The 17,006-nt window shown below is 43.1% G+C and overlaps 3 protein-coding genes and 1 long non-coding RNA gene across 8 annotated transcripts in view; 3 read left to right on the top strand and 1 right to left on the bottom strand.

Annotated features, from left to right (window-relative positions):
- Positions 1 to 111: 111 nt before the first annotated feature.
- itk (IL2 inducible T cell kinase) lies at positions 112 to 8,931 on the bottom strand. Its single transcript, XM_027024048.3, has 17 exons — positions 8,715 to 8,931; positions 8,287 to 8,391; positions 8,021 to 8,102; positions 7,738 to 7,863; positions 7,578 to 7,615; positions 7,234 to 7,385; positions 4,149 to 4,214; positions 3,902 to 3,956; positions 3,332 to 3,411; positions 3,005 to 3,141; positions 2,493 to 2,567; positions 2,123 to 2,291; positions 1,688 to 1,904; positions 1,530 to 1,594; positions 1,306 to 1,421; positions 1,054 to 1,211; positions 112 to 772 (listed from the first exon to the last, which is right to left on the bottom strand). Exons 1-17 carry the CDS (start codon positions 8,850 to 8,852, stop codon positions 683 to 685), a joined length of 1,869 nt encoding a protein of 622 aa, XP_026879849.2. The 5' UTR covers positions 8,853 to 8,931; the 3' UTR covers positions 112 to 682.
- LOC145651744 (uncharacterized) lies at positions 4,445 to 5,484 on the top strand. Its single transcript, XR_014117689.1, has 3 exons — positions 4,445 to 4,526; positions 5,268 to 5,361; positions 5,463 to 5,484. It is a non-coding gene; the product is annotated as an uncharacterized LOC145651744 (long non-coding RNA).
- A 491-nt stretch (positions 8,932 to 9,422) lies between the features above and the next one.
- On the top strand, positions 9,423 to 11,292 carry med7 (mediator complex subunit 7). Of its 2 annotated transcripts, none has more exons than XM_027024077.3 (2): positions 9,423 to 9,576; positions 10,321 to 11,292. In XM_027024077.3, the coding sequence occupies exon 2, from the start codon at positions 10,330 to 10,332 to the stop codon at positions 11,065 to 11,067; it is 738 nt and encodes a 245-aa protein (XP_026879878.1). In that variant the 5' UTR covers positions 9,423 to 9,576; positions 10,321 to 10,329; the 3' UTR covers positions 11,068 to 11,292. The 2 variants fall into 2 exon arrangements, with proteins under 2 accessions (XP_026879878.1, XP_026879879.1); XM_027024078.3 differs by having other exon boundaries at positions 9,424 to 9,576; positions 10,318 to 11,292.
- Positions 11,293 to 12,013: 721 nt separating this feature from the next.
- lonrf4 (LON peptidase N-terminal domain and ring finger 4) overlaps positions 12,014 to 17,006 on the top strand; it is a 12,695-nt gene continuing 7,702 nt past the window's right edge. Inside the window, exons 1-4 of one of the 4 annotated variants that reach the window (XM_081699099.1) lie at positions 12,014 to 12,918; positions 15,019 to 15,137; positions 16,630 to 16,752; positions 16,876 to 17,006. The exon at positions 16,876 to 17,006 is cut by the window's right edge and continues 31 nt beyond it. In XM_081699099.1, coding sequence (XP_081555225.1) covers positions 12,603 to 12,918; positions 15,019 to 15,137; positions 16,630 to 16,752; positions 16,876 to 17,006 — 689 coding nt within the window. In that variant the 5' untranslated portion in view covers positions 12,014 to 12,602. Of the gene's footprint in view, positions 12,919 to 13,008; positions 13,302 to 13,375; positions 14,077 to 15,018; positions 15,138 to 16,629; positions 16,753 to 16,875 lie in introns of those variants that run through there. The other 3 variants (XM_027024085.3, XM_081699102.1, XM_081699101.1) reach the window with 3 other exon arrangements.

Consider the following 17,006-nt stretch of genomic DNA (forward strand, 5'->3'; position numbering starts at 1 on the left):
ACACAACTCTGCCTCTTCATTACGTTTGATTCACTACAAGTTTTCGCGCTTCACATCGTTACATAAAGAACGCTGTAGGCATTACATACAAAGCTATGCATGCATTTCAAGTGAATTTCAGATGTTTTTATTAAAACAATATATGAAAACCGAAAGTTAAAAATTGCACACAATTACATTTTAATATGCAAAATGTCTGATCCAGGTGGTTGCACTATACATTGGGTGTAGCGCGTGTGCACATGGGAGCAGGGACATCACGCCCGTAGAACGTGATAATACGTATCAGTTCTCGTGTGCGGCAGGAGAACTTCACGCTGTCATTTCCAAAAAGTGCTAAAAAAAATTTGGGATTTGCCCTTTCCCCTCTCACGCTGTGACTAGCGTCTGACAAATTTGGTAAAGTATTACACTCCTGCATTCTTTATACGCTGTTTTTCCGTGTCTCTCTTTCACTAAAAAAAAAGAGGTATGCTTGATTGCTCTTCATAGGAGTCGTGAATAATTCGCTCCCTTAAGACCTACGGTTTCTTCTCTGAGGTCTTATTAAATGGTGCCCCCTAAAGGAAAGATTGCTTTACTGAACCCCCCCCCCCCCATGTGCACTGCACATGAAAATAAATAGAACATACAAATAAATAAACTCTCCGAAGCTATACAATATGTTTTTGTATTCTTGACGTTACAGCGGAAACGGGCCAGGGTTCATGGGGTCTGCCAGAGAGGCCAGCTCATGGAGAAGCAGGACGAAGGAGGGTCTGTCGTCAGGTTTCTGTTCAACACACATCACATTCTGTCACTATCATATTCCCACCATGCGCAGATCTTTTGGTAATTGTCAGTAGAACAGTGGCAAGTGAGTACATGACCTAAGGATAATGTTAACACACCTAACTATTATAGCCTACTAATTTAAAACATCACTTTTAAATCCACCATTTATGTTTACTGTCGTCTCAGAATAAAATCTGCATCCTTTCGCTGTTGGCGCATGAAAGTCTCTCCTGGCGGGCCCATTTTCTTAGTACGTGCTGTTGTATTTCCTTCACCCACCTCTTTCCAGCACCACTGCATCAGCTGGTAAACGGTTTCTGGACAGAGACGAGGCTGTAGTAACCTTTGGCCTGCGTTGAGGGACTCTACCACCTCCATGTTGCTGCGGCACTCGTAGGGTAGTTTACCTTCACTGTACACCTCCCACATCAACACACCTGAGGCAGGAAGGAAAGGCGTCAATGCGCCGCCACAGGACTGGTGTGGCGCGCTGCGGTTGGACGTGGGGTGTAAAATAGGGCGCAGACTCACCGTACGACCACACATCCGACTTGCTGCTGAACTTGCTAAACTTGATCACCTCCGGAGAGGACCACTTAACGGGGAACTTGGTAGTGTAACTCCTGTACTGGTCATCAAGGACGTACCTGCAAGACAGAGCAGAGGAGCTCAAACAGGAGACGTGGAAAAAGTAGCATTTGTCCAGGAAGGCAGGGGACTTGTCATGGATAAGGCATAAACGTTTACTTTCTTACCTTGTCATTCCAAAATCGGAGACCTTCACTATAAGATCTTTGGAAACCAGGCAGTTTCTTGCAGCCTGTAAGGCAGAAAAGTTTGGGAACAAATTTCCAATTGCTGAATCAAATCTGTGTGACATTTTGAAAAGTTCCCATTAAAACCCGGCGTTTACCAGGTCTCTGTGGATAAAGTTGGAGCTCTCCAAGTAAGCCATGGCTTCGCTCACATCCAGACACATCTGGAGCAGAGTGTCCTTGGAGAGGCAGCCTCTTTGGGAACGCAGAAAGTCACTCAGGCAGCCGTTCTCCAGGAACTCAAACACCAGACAAATGGGGGACCGCTGGGTACAAAGACCATATAGCTGCACAAGCTTTGGGTGGGACAGTTTCCTGGTACACAACGCATAGGAAACATATTGAACAATTAGCTATCTGGACACATACACAAGTACTGCACGTAATGCCACCGTAAACAAGGACTGAGGGATGGGTTGAATCTGCCATGATTAAAGCTGAATTGAACGGTGACCTTGGTATATATTCTGTAAATAAACAAGTAAATAAAACGAATGAATAAAACATGAGCAAATTACAAAGAGGTTGCTTACATCATAACTTCTGCCTCCTCTTTAAACTCCTCTTCTGTCATGGCGTCCTCGCGTATGGTCTTCACGGCCACGTTCTCCCCTCTCCAGTGGCCTTTCCACACCAGGCCGAAATTACCGCTACCCAGCTCCTCGCCCCGTGTGACCTCCTCGGGGTCCAGCTCCCACTTTTCTGGGGGTGGGGGAACAGAATTTGTGTGTAGAATGATGGCATACCCCAGGTGACTTTTCAATTATTACTTATGAGCCAAAAATCATCCAATAGCAACTGCTCTTTTATTGTTGCTGTTTACTCAACAAAAGTATTAACAAAACTGTAAACCAGACGCGAACTCTGTAGTGAACCACATGTCACTGCTGGATGAAACCTCACCGGAGACAAGCTGCTTGGTCCTGGAATGCTTACCTGTGTCTGGGGAGACACAGTACCTCAGCCTGGTAATCAAACCTGCCATGGTGACAAACCCCCAGCAACACTTGATTATATGCTCAAACCACCACTGGTTCAAACACCATGTCATTATCCATTGGTTGAGCTCTACAACCTGAAATCTTTTGCTTGTGTATCCAAGTTTGTTTCTTGCTGACCTAAAAAAGGTTTATATATGCACTTAAAAAAAAACAAAAAACAAAAAAAACCTTTTCCTGTCTTCGGGTTCCAATCTAGCCAGTGCTTTAGGCCGACAGTATTCTGAACACTATTCTCATGTGAGGATATGTATTTGATAGAGACTAGAAAGCATTTCCGTAAGTCACTCTGGAGAAGGGTGTATTCTAAACGCTTGAATGTAAATGTGGAGATGTGTGAGAGGGAGAGAGTCCATGCGGAAGAAGGCAATTTTCCATGTTACCCTCAGACCCTGAAGACAGGTGGCGGCAGCTCACCTGCTGCATTGTGCTGGTGATAGTGGATGAGTTCTGGGATACTGGGGAACAGGTATTTCTCAGCCAGATAATACAAGGACTCTGCTGTCTCTCTGATCCTGTAATGCTTGACCCTGGGAAACTTCTCCCCATTTGACCTGCATAAAAGTAATATTCCTCCAAAGACTCACATCATCATCGCCATCATCTTTCGAACAGCCGCTAAAAGAACGGCGCTGTTAAACTGAGAAATGCAGCTCTTTTAAACTTCACACACACACACACACACACACACACACACACACACACACACACATCCATTCAGCATTATAACAACATGCAGTTTACCCCGGGGCTTTGGTAAATACAGACACTGTGTAGACCCCTGCTTGCCGAGAGTTGCGCACCATGAACGCTCCTTCCTTGTCCTAATAAAATAGGAAATATTGCATATTTGTCAGAGGTTACATTTGGAACTGCTCCGATTAAAAACCTTAAATGAAAACACAGTACCGCCTGTAGTAAAATAACGTCCATGTTAAGAATTGGGTTTTGTTGCTATGGCGATATGTTATTTAGAAGTTAATAAAAAACAAAATTACATGTAAACAGGCAATACAGCTGCGACAGGAAATAGCGTGGCCACATTGGTTTGTGTGTTTTGGATCTGTATTTGAAGTCTGCGTGCATGTGTGGCAGCTGCAAGTGTTGCAGCCTTACTGCAGCCAAGAACGGTTCCCCCCACTTCTGACAAGTTTACACAGCAGTGCGCTGCAAAGGCCCAAACTGTGCAAATGTGCACGGGAAGCATATCTCTTGCAGCACGTCTTTTACTTAGTATCACATCATGCACTTTAGCTTGAAAAAGGTTTGCCGTGATAAGCCAAAAATAAAACCTTTGGTAACGGTAGCGTGTACCTCTTTCATTAATAACTCCTCAGCCTCAGGGCGGGCTATATCCTTGTTGTACCATCTGAAGGAGGAACACAGACATGTGGCTAATTAATACTGTGATTTAGTGAGGCTGGGATCAAAAGACGTATGAAAGTCACCAAGAGAAAGCTTTTGGCCCTAATGAATATTTAGCTGATCTCCATGATGTTTTACATATGTACTTATGAAAATATAAAACACATAGGGCTGCAACGATCAGAAGCAGACTTACTCGTAATCTTCAATGTGTTTTGAAAGTTTCTCTGTAAGGTACAGCAAAGGTACAGTTCCAATATTTCTGTGGACAGAGACGGAGATAGAGAGAGGGAGGAAGAGAGAGAGAGAGAGAGAGAGAGAGAGAGAGAGGGAGGAAGAGAGAGAGAGAGAGAGAGGAAGAGAGAGATGGGGACAGACAGACAGACACAGGGGAGGAATTAATGAGTTGGAACTCAAGAGATATAGGGTATATTAATACACATCACAAATCCCTCATCACTGCAGATTTAAAATCAGCTTTGATCTCTTCCTAAAGGTTTAAAGTTTGACTGGACGGTACATGCTGATTCCAGACCAGCTCTTCTAACACCTGTATGGGCTCTATGAATTCTTGGTAAGCACAAACCCAGAAGAAACAAACATTTTATCAACACCAACTGAACCCCACTTACCAGGGCTGAATTTTCTCCAGGTAATGCTGATTTAAGAATGTTTTATTACAGAGCAGTGACTTAATCTAATACCTAATAAGATTAAAATATCTGTAGATTAATGCCTAAGACACCTTTGTTGGTCGACTTTGAGAGCGACATGAATCTTTAATTGTGTGTAACATCAATGACAAACAACAGATCACCTTAGTGTTTCTGGCTTGGTTAACAACTCAGGTCATATAATGTTCTTTGAAATTCAATTGTCTTTCACCTAAGCCCTTTTTTATAATAAACAAGTCAAAATTATAATAATGGAAAGTTCCATAATTGCAGGGATACAAGAAAGCTTCACCCGACACTGATCACCACTTAACAGAGACAAGGCTAAAAAACACTCTGAGGAAAAACTCAGAAGAGCACAGCGTTCCTCAAACCTTTATATCACAGATGCCCTTAACCAAACAATTCCTTATCCTAAACACACAGTTTTCAGAATGACTACATCTACATATCACTGTTGTCATTAAACAAATACTCCAGTCTTTTAGAACTATTGTCATTAAACAAATACTCCAGTCTTTTAGAACTGTTGTCATTAAACAAATACTCCAGTCTTTTAGAACTGTTGTCATTAAACAAATACTCCAGTCTTTTAGAACTGTTGTCATTAAACATAATTTTTTACACTTAATTCTTTGCAGGTTTTCCAGCAGATAGGAACAGCCACCAAAACAATTCAATTAAATATAAAACAACAACAACAACAGAATAATGTGGAACACTACTGTTAGAAGGGTGACCATGACACCTCAAATTGAAATGTATATACATTCAATATGGCTCCAAGTCAATGTCAAATTTGTTTATAAAGCCCTTTTTACAACATGTGTTGTTAGAAATCAGCTTTATACATGTGAGTCCAGATCCCCATAGAGGAAATGGTGACAGCAGCGAGGAAAAAAATGAAGGAAGAAACCTTAGGAAGACCAAGACTCAAGAGGGAATCCATCCACTCAGTGACCTGTTTCAATGCAGCATATCAACTACAGTCCATGTAGGCAAGTAAGTAAATAGATATGATCTACTTTAAAGGTCTATTGTACTTTTAAAAGTATCTTAAAAGTACATTGTAAAGGAGACAAAATCCAGAAAAAAAAAACAAGCACAGATCTAAAGCTCCCTCTAGACTACATGAATTTTAAGGTCAGAGAAGATTCTAGAAACACTGGGCATCTCACACTTGCGATTGTTGTTGTTCACGCAGTACACTACACCGCTTAAACCTGCAGCCGAATCGAACCGAAGCCGCCCCCGAACATGCATGCTTCCCGTTACCTAGGAGACGCACAGAGAAACGTGGAAGCAGAACAGCTTGCTGCATGTTTTGAACAGACTGCTGCCGTCATCGATTTCGCCATTTGCGGTCCCCCCCCGTGCAAAAAAAGGGAAAATTGGCGAGGTCGTGGGTGGGAAGAAGTGGCTGCTAAAGACTGGTACTAGTGCAAACTAGACATCTGCCATTCAGACAGGTCTTCTGCTAACAATTCAGAATATTAAAACATTTTAAAACTGATGTTACATTCAATTACTTCTCCTTAATAATAAATATCTATCAATTGTATTTAGCCTACCTAGTATTCTCTCTCTTTTTTTTTTTTTTTTTTACTTTTTTTGCACGTTACACATAGATAATCCAACAATGACGGAGCAACCCTTCTCGGAGGCCTATCTGTCAGCTAGCGAACACGTTGGATTTCATCGAAAGAATCAGATGTTTTATATGCGTTTCTTTGATACATTGCACACTACTCGACTTTTCTCTCCCACTGTTCACTCCCGACGGACTACAAAATCTGCCGGGTAGAGGCATCCAGCACTGACTCGGCCCGACATGAAAACTGGGGCTACAATCGGGCACAAATCGTGTAGTGTGACCCAGCTTTTAGTGATTTCAGGTTCTGGGTATTATAAGAGAAACCGAGAGGCAATCTCAGCTGTAGCTTTTAGTTTTCACATCTAAGTGGATACCCAAATATTTGTGACACTATCCAGGGTCCACAGGTTGTGATATCATAAGGATGAAGGATGGATGCCTTCCGTTTGTTTTAAAAAATCTCTGAGCTCTTCTGAACACTAAATATTTAGCTCAAGATTATTATTATTATTATTATTATTATTATTATTATTAATCATTAATATTAATGTTATTATTATTATTATTATTATTAATAATAATAATAATAATAATAATAACAATAATAATATGATTGCTGTTATTAGATTTGCACGTTGGAGGCCTTGCAAATACGTGACAGATCTAACCACCTAAGTGTCCACTTATTTCTTCCCCTATGTATCCTATCAGAAACATGATATTGTTAACATAATTATACAACAGCAAAAGTGATGTGTTCCCAGTAGACAAAAATATAAAAGTGCATGTCTGATAATAGCCAAACCCTGCTGTAATAACCAGACTTCTGATGTTACATCTGAGTGTCTGATTTGAATTTAGGTAGGTGGCGTTTTGTCCTAGGTAAATGCCATATAGATTTGTGTCCTTATTAAGGTATGTTCTTGAACAAAGGCATGTTCCACAGTTCACCATCCATTAATACGAAAGAACATGATGGAATGTAAGAATGTAAACCCTCCCAGGATATTTACCCATCTTTGTCCTTGACTTTCCACCAGTTGGGTTCTGAACCGTCAATCACAACGTACTCTTCATCTTTGTGTAGTGGAATGTCTGTGTCTTCTTGAGGACTGAAGTTCTTCAGGGCCACCATAATTTTCTCCTCAGATCTGGAGAATCGCCTCTGATGGATGGTTAAACAAACAAACAAACCAACCAACCAACAATATATGACATTATGTCCAGGAACTCTGAGCCACAAAACTCTGTTAATTTGTGTCTGAGCAGGAATACATAATCTGGATGACATAAATGGACACACATGTTTTGATGAAAGCGAAAGAAAGTAATTTGTTCATTTTACTTTGCCACCAACCTGTGGATCTGGTGTTGGAGGGAGAGGCTTTTTAGATGCTGTGAAAAGAAATGAATTATCTGAGGGAACAACCTTTACTTGCAAAAAAAAAGCCATGACAACATTCACACATATGTTCAACTATGATCATAGCATCAATGGGCAAAAAAGCCTGCACTACCGCATTCGCTGGGATAGTATTCACTGCAACCAGGCGAGAGCTTCTCCGTCAGGCTGCAACACCTCCACCTTCCTTCTCCCCAGAAATCAGGGTGGTATTTCAGAGACACGTTGTTGTGTTTGGTCTCTTTATGAGATAGCAAAATAAGATGCTGGGATATTTTATTATATAAAAACAAAAGCTTGAAGAAGCACGAAATAGCACTATGATATTGTTATGGTATTGATAGTTTTCACATGTCTCCGTTTAGCTTTAGCTGTTGTTGAGATCCATGACGTCTCACCTTCTTTAAGAGCCCTCACCCACTTTAACCTGCAGTCATTGTCTGGTGCAAATACATAAAGATAGTAGCTGTCATAGACAACCTGTGAACAAAGCAAAAGTTATGCAGCTGGTTTATTTATTTTAAATGTATTTTTCCAAAACACTTTTACACAGGTACAACAAATGTCACAGGATCTGTAGTTCCAAGGAATGACAGATAATTATTGAAATAGCACGTTTTAAAGAAAGACCAAAACCTTGAACTAAGGATTGCAGTACTCTCACCTGGAAAGGATACTTGAATTCACAGGGTATGGGAAGGTCACTGCGTACAATCTCCACACATCTGATGCGGGAAAGCTCAATGCAACCCTTCTGAATTGGCTTTTTCTAAGGCAGAGTCAAAAATATTCAGTTATTGCATTCTGCGCAAAAGATGCATTTACATGCAGTCGTTTAGTGGGGAAAGATTAAGAAAGGCGTATGAATAACCTCAGTTTCTCTGTACGGTGTTTAAACAGTTACATAGTAAAAAGCATACCGTATGTTAATTTTTCCAATGTTTAAAAACTGTTATTTAACTTATTAAATTAAAAACTAATTAAATTAGAACTAATAACGGTTCTAATGTTATTAGAATTATAAATGTTACTTAACTTATGTATTTATTTATCTGTTATTTAACAGACGTCAGCATATGTGAATGTTCTTACCCCGGGCCGACGCTCAGAATATGTCAACTCCTCAGTGTTTAACACGAAATACCTCTCCTTATAATTACACGGTGAGGTCCTTCGCTTTTGCTGAGATTTCTTGTACAGTGTCCCTCTGAGAATAACCCGTGGGTACATGTTAGGAGGAGAGTAAGCACTCCTGGGCTGCAGGCATAGTGATGCTACCTGAAAGAGCGACTAACAGGGTGACTGTAAGTCTGACTCTGGTGTAAGTAGAAGTTTCCGGAGATGCTCTGGATAAGCCACTTCCTGAGACACAGGCCCACGCTTTCACACACACTCCTCAAACACCTCGCCTCAGCCAACCTACTAGGGTGACTGTTTAGTAATAGTTCAGCGGTATTTTTAATTTGCAAAATAAATAAAGCGGACTTCTATTGTAAATAAAATTGAGAGGATTTGATAACGCAAATCACCAAGAAATAATACCACTATAAATAGACTTTTAGTGATTTAATAACTTTTTTGATCATTCCATATCAGAAATGTTATTTCTGATGCATATAGATACATTGTGGAGGACACAAAAACGACGAAATGAAGGTAAAATAAAAGCCATTCTCGTTAACGTTTACACACAACAGGTTAAACCCACAGGCAAGATCATCGTTTGCAGTCACTTGGCACCAATCACATTAGATGTTGTTAATATTGCCTCGTCCAATTGCAAGGCTCCATATTCTATCCGGTCTCGTCTAATCAGAAGGCTCAATATCCTCACACGTATTTCTCGGTCTGCGGTGTAGCTAGCTAGCTAAGTGGCTAACGCTAGCTATGTTTTCTGAAAAGCTGTAGAAGAAAGAACGGAAAGGATATTAAATAAACTTCGGATAAACGTTGGGTAGGTATTAATTTATGTTTGCGTTTTTGTTTCGCTGTGGTGCTTTTTAAACTGGTTTTGGCCGTTTGGTTTGTTGTCTACTCTCACCACAACATCGTCTTTAGCTAGCCTTATCTTATTTTAGCTATCTTAGCTACGCTAATGTTGGTAGAGCTTTTCACGTTTAATCCCATTTCTTTCTAGTTCAGTACCACACTACACACTAAAGGAGTGGTGGTATACTATATCTCACTTTGTTCTTATTTATTTGGTAAATGATGTCTGTTGCTGCGGGTAGCTAACGTCGCTAGCTAGCTAGCTGGCTGGCGTGTTCAGATTAATATCACACTACTCGCCTGGCGTGATTGTTAACGGTGTTTGACACATATGTGTAGCAGCCAACCTGGGTAGGAAAAGATTGTTAATGATTGATTAATAAAGTAACAGTTAAAATCATTTTGCGGGCCTAATGTATTAGCTACAGCGCTCTTGTAATGTCAGCAACCTTTGAACTAGGTTGAGAAGCTAATTTGTAGGAATGTTATGGTGTCCCTTTACTAGGTATTGAAAACGTGCTTTACCAAAGCGTTTGTAGAGGGGTTCAAATGTCAAGGTTTGCATTTTGGCAGTTGCTAGATCCCAAAACAGGCTTGTTGTCTATTAACACTGTTGTACTGGCATAACTAACTTGTACCATATCCTTGAATTTCTTTCACTGATCATATTGGCAACATGCCTGACTTAATTTCTCTTGTCAATTAGCAGACCCTCAAAATGGGTGAGCCGCAGCAGGTCAGTGCCTTGCCCCTGCCTCCAATGCAGTACATCAAGGAATATTCGGATGAGAATGTACGGAAAGGACTGGCTCCGAAACCACCCCTTCCGATTCGGGACAATTACATGATGTTTGGCAACCAGTTTCAGTGTGACGACCTCATCATTCGTCCCCTGGAGAGCCAGGGCATTGAGCGCCTGCACCCCGTGCAGTTTGACCACAAGCGGGAGCTGAAGAAACTTAACATGTCCATCCTGGTCAACTTCCTGGACTTGCTCGACATCCTCATCAAAAGCCCTGGCAGCATCAAGCGGGAAGAGAAGCTGGAGGACTTGAAACTTCTGTTCGTCCACATGCACCACCTCATCAACGAGTACCGCCCCCACCAGGCGAGGGAGACGCTGCGAGTGATGATGGAGGTACAGAAACGGCAGAGGCTGGAGACGGCCGAGCGCTTTCAGAAGCACCTGGAGCGGGTGGTGGAGATGATCCACGCGTGCCTGGCTTCGCTGCCCGATGACCTGGCCCAGCCCGACCCCTCTGCTGGTGCTGGAGTTGGTGGCCTGCTTGTAGGTACAGGGGGAGACTTGAGGCTGAAAGCAGAGCCCATGGACCTGGAGGTGGCTGGGGTTAGCTGTGTGGCAGGCAGCCTGGACAAAAATGCACCTCCCACCAAAAGGGATAAAGTGTGGGACAAAGATGCTGCCATGTGCAGTATTATTGACGAGATGACTTGAGATGCATCATACATTATTCATGAGATGACTTGAGAGGCATCATACATTATTCATGAGATGATGTAAGATGCAGCGTCCTTTTTTTTAAGGTTTTGCATTTTCTTTCTTTATAAACTAAGGTCTGTTAAAGGTGCATTACACAAAATGTTTTGACATTGGAGACTGGACCTTCATAATGTTCACCTCTAAGTATTGTACAAAATGTATTAAAGCTTGTTAAATAAAGGATGTTATGTCTTATTGTATCAAACAAAACTGATGGTTTATTATAAATATTACTAGATTTTTGTACGTGTCTAATAGAAAGTATGTCAGAGTTATCTGTAACCTGTGAACTTTTCATGTCAAAGCGTAATCATGTGAAATCTGAAAGCTGCAGGTGACGGTGTCGTCTGATGTAATTTCGTTATGTGACCTAGTGGTTCAGCGGGTCGTGCTTTTACAACACTACAGGTCTACACACCATGCACTTCTCAATCTTACTTAACCAATTTATTCTAAAGAGCAACACTCTTAACTTGTGTTCCTATATTGCATGAGCCTGATAATCGTGATAAAGGTACTGTTCACTGTGTTATCCTCATACAGAAAAAAAGCGTTTGTATAGTCGTTAGGTCTTGTAATGACGGAAAGGAGGACGAACAGGAGGGTGATCAGTGCTGGACCGAATCTTTACTGAACCTGCTGCACACTAGGATTCACCCTAGAAGTGCACGGGTGTGCACGACTTCAAATGTGCCTGTGAAATGATTCCTCCATATTCACAGAAGATAATTTAGTTTTTATAATTCACTGATAAATGCTCTTAATATTAGTCGTCTCTTAGTCTTTTATAACACTTGCTGAAGGGGTTAAGTCATTAAACGGCAGGTTATGAAACGCGAGTGTGAGTGTTTCACAACGGTGCATGCGTCGCGCGGCACCAATAGAAGCGCGCGGCTTCATCACGTGCTTTTATTTATGTAACTTAATGGTGTCAGACTGGATCTGAGCTTTCCCAGTGGCTATGCATTTATTGCATATAAAAAAGGACAGAGCAATTCATCTCATCTTTCTGCTCCGCGTTGATGGGTTTAGGCAGAGCGAGCCGTGCTAAAGCTTCGGTGTCCGGACTGAACTGGTACGAATCGATTCATCGTAGTCAAAAAGGGAAGATACGAATCCTGATGTATCAGTGACCCTGGAGAACATCTGCAACCACAGCCCTGCAACCACAGTGTGTGCGAGAGGTTAAAAGCTGCTCCGGGGCAATTTTAAAGAGCCCGCTTTCGTCATGTAAGGAGCGTCCGCGAGATGGGATCGACATTGTTGCAAACACACACATTCCGCGTTACTTAACTTGCACGCACACGCGCCTACTCCGTGTTACTTAACTTGTACGCACACACATACACACAGACTCCGCGTTATTTAACTTGTACACACACACACACACACACTCACTCCGCGTTATTTAACTTGCTCCCCGGACCGGTCGTGCCACGCGCTGCGGACGAAACTTCACCTCCACCGTTCAAATTTCATCTTGATTTTAGATGAAGAGTTTGTGTACTATGGATCTTCTGGATTGTCCGATATGCCTCTTTCTTATGCGTGAACCGGTGACGATGAGTTGCGGTCACTCATTTTGTCGGAGATGCCTGGGCGCTTGTCTGCCATCAAGGTGTCCAGCCTGCAAGGAGAAATTAAAACAGACAGATGCAAAAAACACTAAGAACAACGTTTTGCTTTTGAGCATCATCGAGAAATGCTGCCCCGAAGAGACGAAAATAACATGCCACATACAAGAAAAGATGAAAACTGGCGCATTTACAGAAGCGCTCCGGATTGCGGATGACGGGATAGATATCGGTAAGGTTTGTGCACTGTGTAACGGAGGTCCACAAATACTATTGCGCAAGCCTAAAGTGGGCCTGAACGGCCCTCGCTAGTACGTCTGGTCAGTCAGTCATGCGGGCGTAAGGCAATTGTGCTGGTTGTGTTGGAAGTTAACACACCGGTGCAGAAATGTAGCACGCTCACAAAAAGACGTGCACTCCACACTGAATTCAGGATTAGCTCACAGAGCCAAGAAAAATATCAGAAGGAATATAGATACATATGGATACCTATCTATTTTACTACAGTACAGTGGAGCTCCTCACCTGGAATCTTCTTTGGTTTTTTATGCATGTCATGAAGGAGGAAGGGACACATGAAACTACATGCGATTGCTGAGATCATCAGCCAAACACGTAAAGAGTTCTTAACCTCTCTTATGGTCTGCACTTATAGCAGATCATGTAGTAATTTAGATGAAGACTGTTGGAGTCAGCTTTCACCCACGCACGGACGAAGTTAATGTGATTGTTGAGAGCACCAGTGGTTTCATAAGACGTGGGTGGTTATTAAGAGGTTAATGAAATAATACGGTTAGCACTCAGGGTGTGTAAGACAGTGGGAACGTGATTTGCGCATTGAAACCTAAACCATGCCCTCTGTGAGACATGGTGTGCATAGTTTTAGCTGAGGTGGCAAAGAATGAAAAAAACACTGCACCCATGAGAGACTGTAAAGATGCAGAGTGCTTCTGAAGCTTCTCCATAACCATGAGATGAAAATATTAAGTATCCTGAGCAGTTAACCCTGCAGCGACACGATTCATATGGGGTCGAGGCACTCTGTAGATCTCCTAGATTACCGATAATCTCATGTTGATATGATAAGGTTGTACTGATGATATTTATTGTCTGATCAAATGTGATGTTGACAATCCTTGGTTTATCAAGGGAATATTAAGTTTGATATGGATTAGCTGATCAAAGGTATACTGATATACTGCATTAAACATTCTAAAGCATTATGAAGCTATTGTATAGGTAAGAATACCTGGCATTGGAGCAAAGTGAAATATTAACCTGAACTGCAGGTTTTCTGAAATGAAATTCTGTTTGTTTACTCCCCAGGATCTTGTGCCATCATATTTCTGCACTCTGCCTTTCCTTGACGGTGTAATCTTGCGCTCTCCTGGTACAATGCATGTGCATGCCATTCCTGTTTGTTATTATTAGCCTGCTGCGTCTCATGCGGGTAACTCAGGGTACTGATGAATTTGCTGCCGTGCTGTTGAGGATCCTGGAGTTCCAGTCAGTGTCATGCAGTTGCATTAATCTGCAACAGACTTTATCTGTTCACTCTGGAGTGTCAGCCCTGCACATGACTGTTACATATATTATTTACATGATCCACCTCCAGTTAAAAGCACCACTGACTGTTTCAGTTCATTAAGTAAAGTGTGCAGTGTTGGGCCACCGAGAGGGCAGTTAAGTGTGCAGTGTTGGGCCATTGAGAGGGCAGTTAAATGTGCAGTGTTGGGCCACCGAGAGGGCAGTTAAGTGTGCAGTGTTGGGCCACCGAGAGGGCAGTTAACTGTGCAGTGTTGGGCCACCGAGAGGGCAGTTAAGTGTGCAGTGTTGGGCCACCGAGAGGGCAGTTAAGTGTGCAGTGTTGGGCCACCGAGAGGGCAGTTAAGTGTGCAGTGTTGGGCCACCGAGAGGGCAGTTAAGTGTGCAGTGTTGGGCCATTGAGAGGGCAGTTAAGTGTGCAGTGTTGGGCCATTGAGAGGGCAGTTAAGTGTGCAGTGTTGGGCCATTGAGAGGGCAGTTAAGTGTGCAGTGTTGGGCCACCGAGAGGGCAGTTAAGTGTGCAGTGTTGGGCCACCGAGAGGGCAGTTAAGTGTGCAGTGTTGGGCCACCGAGAGGGCAGTTAAGTGTGCAGTGTTGGGCCACCGAGAGGGCAGTTAAGTGTGCAGTGTTGGGCCACCGAGAGGGCAGTTAAGTGTGCAGTGTTGGGCCACCGAGAGGGCAGTTAAGTGTGCCTGCAGGCAGGTGTTCTCACCTGGGGCAACACACACTCTTGCTGCTGTATCCAACTAGAACTGGTCTCCAGGATCTTTTTTGATGGTTCTTGCAGCTCCTGGAGACGCGAGCCTGAAGGTGTGGCGGGTGGAGGCCAGCATAGGGTTGCGACGTTTCTCTGACGCCCTGCGGGACCTGGAAGAACTGTGCTACGCCCGGCCCAACTGGACCGAAGTAAGCACACGCACGCACGCACACAAACTCACACACACTCACACACACACACACACACACACACACACTCGCTTACCTCGGCCCAGCTAGACCTAGGTATGCACTCAGCCTGGCCGTCCAGCCCAGCCTCACTGATGGGCTCTCAGCTTGCAAGCCTGTGATTGGCTAAAATGGAGGGGATTTTCCCTTACAGTTGAGGCATGTTTTGAAATACAAACAATGCCTGAGCATTCATATTTGTACCGTTTACAAAAAGACATAAATAAATAAACAAATGACTTGGCATAAATAAATAGAACATGGTGCTGCTGATTGGCAGGCCGTGATCCTCGTTTCACACAGAGTTAATGAGTTCAGTATGACAGATGTGAACATGACAGCCACTACTGGCAAAACATCATAAAATAGGCGTCAAGATTTCTTATGTTGTTAATTGGCCTGAAATAGCAAAGCACACCAATAAACATTCAATGTTACAGTACAAACAACTTCTCTGATTAAGAGCTGTAGTCTTTATCTTATATTTCAGAGGTTTTATGAAGCCAATATTAGTAATGAATAAACTGTTGATTGAATAGATGTGTCATATCTCCCTGTTTGAATCAAGACCTACCCTTAACCTCTTTGCATTAAAATCTGATGAGATCAGAACTAAATGCCCAGTGATGCATAGAAAAGAATAGGTGTTTTTGATTTCCTTATTTCAGTATCTATGTATTTAGATAGTGTGTGTGTGTGTGTGTGTGTGTGTGTGTGTGTGTGATTTGGCAATGAGGAGACAGGAATCTGTACTGATCCTCTGAGTCTTGATGTATATCTCTGCGTGTAGAGACATTGCATCAGATTTTTTCTTTAGTCAGAAAAAAGCTGTTAGTGTAACCACAGGCTGTCAGCCTGAGCTCAAATGTAAGGAATGGGACAGACGGAGGAGCTGAAGGAGGGTGCCAGATGGAGAAATGGATGGATGAGGCTCGGAACTTCTCACCTCCTGACCTGACAGACATAAATCATAACCAAAAATAACCCCCAAATAAAAAGATTCATATTTACTCCATACTGAATCAAAGTACACTTTGGTTTTGTTTGCCACTGCGTTGGTTGCTGCGGAAGCGAGCTGTTATATCTCAGCTTCTAGAGTAAGCCCCTGTGCTGCGGATGTAACGCTAACAGCCCCAGGGATGCTGAAGGGGAAATCTTGACTCCGGTGCTGTGAACCGCCGGTCGGGCCGGGAAGATACGGCACCCCGCTCTTTTGAACAGATGGACTTCTTACCGCTGTTGCCTGATACATGGTGGTATGATTTGGAGGAAGACGTGGTTATGTAAGTTTACCCAGTTTCCCACCAGTCGAACCTGGATGCCCCACCCCTGTAGCGCTGTGAGTCGTAGGACTTCCACACAGTGATGGTCGATGCAACCGGATTAAGTGGGCGATTGCCTGTCTGTGCTCCGAGCTTGTCCTTGTTCCCATGGCTTGTGTTCCTGCGGACAGGGTTTCTTCCAGAAAGGGAATGTGCTTCTCGAGATGGGAAGGAAGACAGAAGCTCTTTTGCAGTTCTACCACTGTCTGAAGCAGCAGGCCGACTTTGCTCCCGCAGAGGACCAGATTAAGAAGGTACGGTGGGCGGAGTGTCATGCACGTCTCACACCATGCTCGTGCACCTTGCTCGTTTGGGTGGTGCACTGCTGCGTACACGGCTACGTTGTGCAGGATTTCTCCCGTTCCTGTGTCGGTCAGATCTTGGAAGCGGAGGGGATAGACATGCCAGAGGAGGTCCCGTGCATCCTGCACTTGGTGGCGAGGTACCTGCGGGACACCTGCCCCGTCTCACACTCCCTGGGTGTCTCTCTCACTGAGGTCCAGCCGTG

The sequence above is a fragment of the Electrophorus electricus genome, chromosome 16 (assembly GCF_041902795.1).
Source record: "Electrophorus electricus isolate QZ-2024a chromosome 16, ASM4190279v1, whole genome shotgun sequence".
Lineage (NCBI taxonomy): Eukaryota > Metazoa > Chordata > Actinopteri > Gymnotiformes > Gymnotidae > Electrophorus > Electrophorus electricus.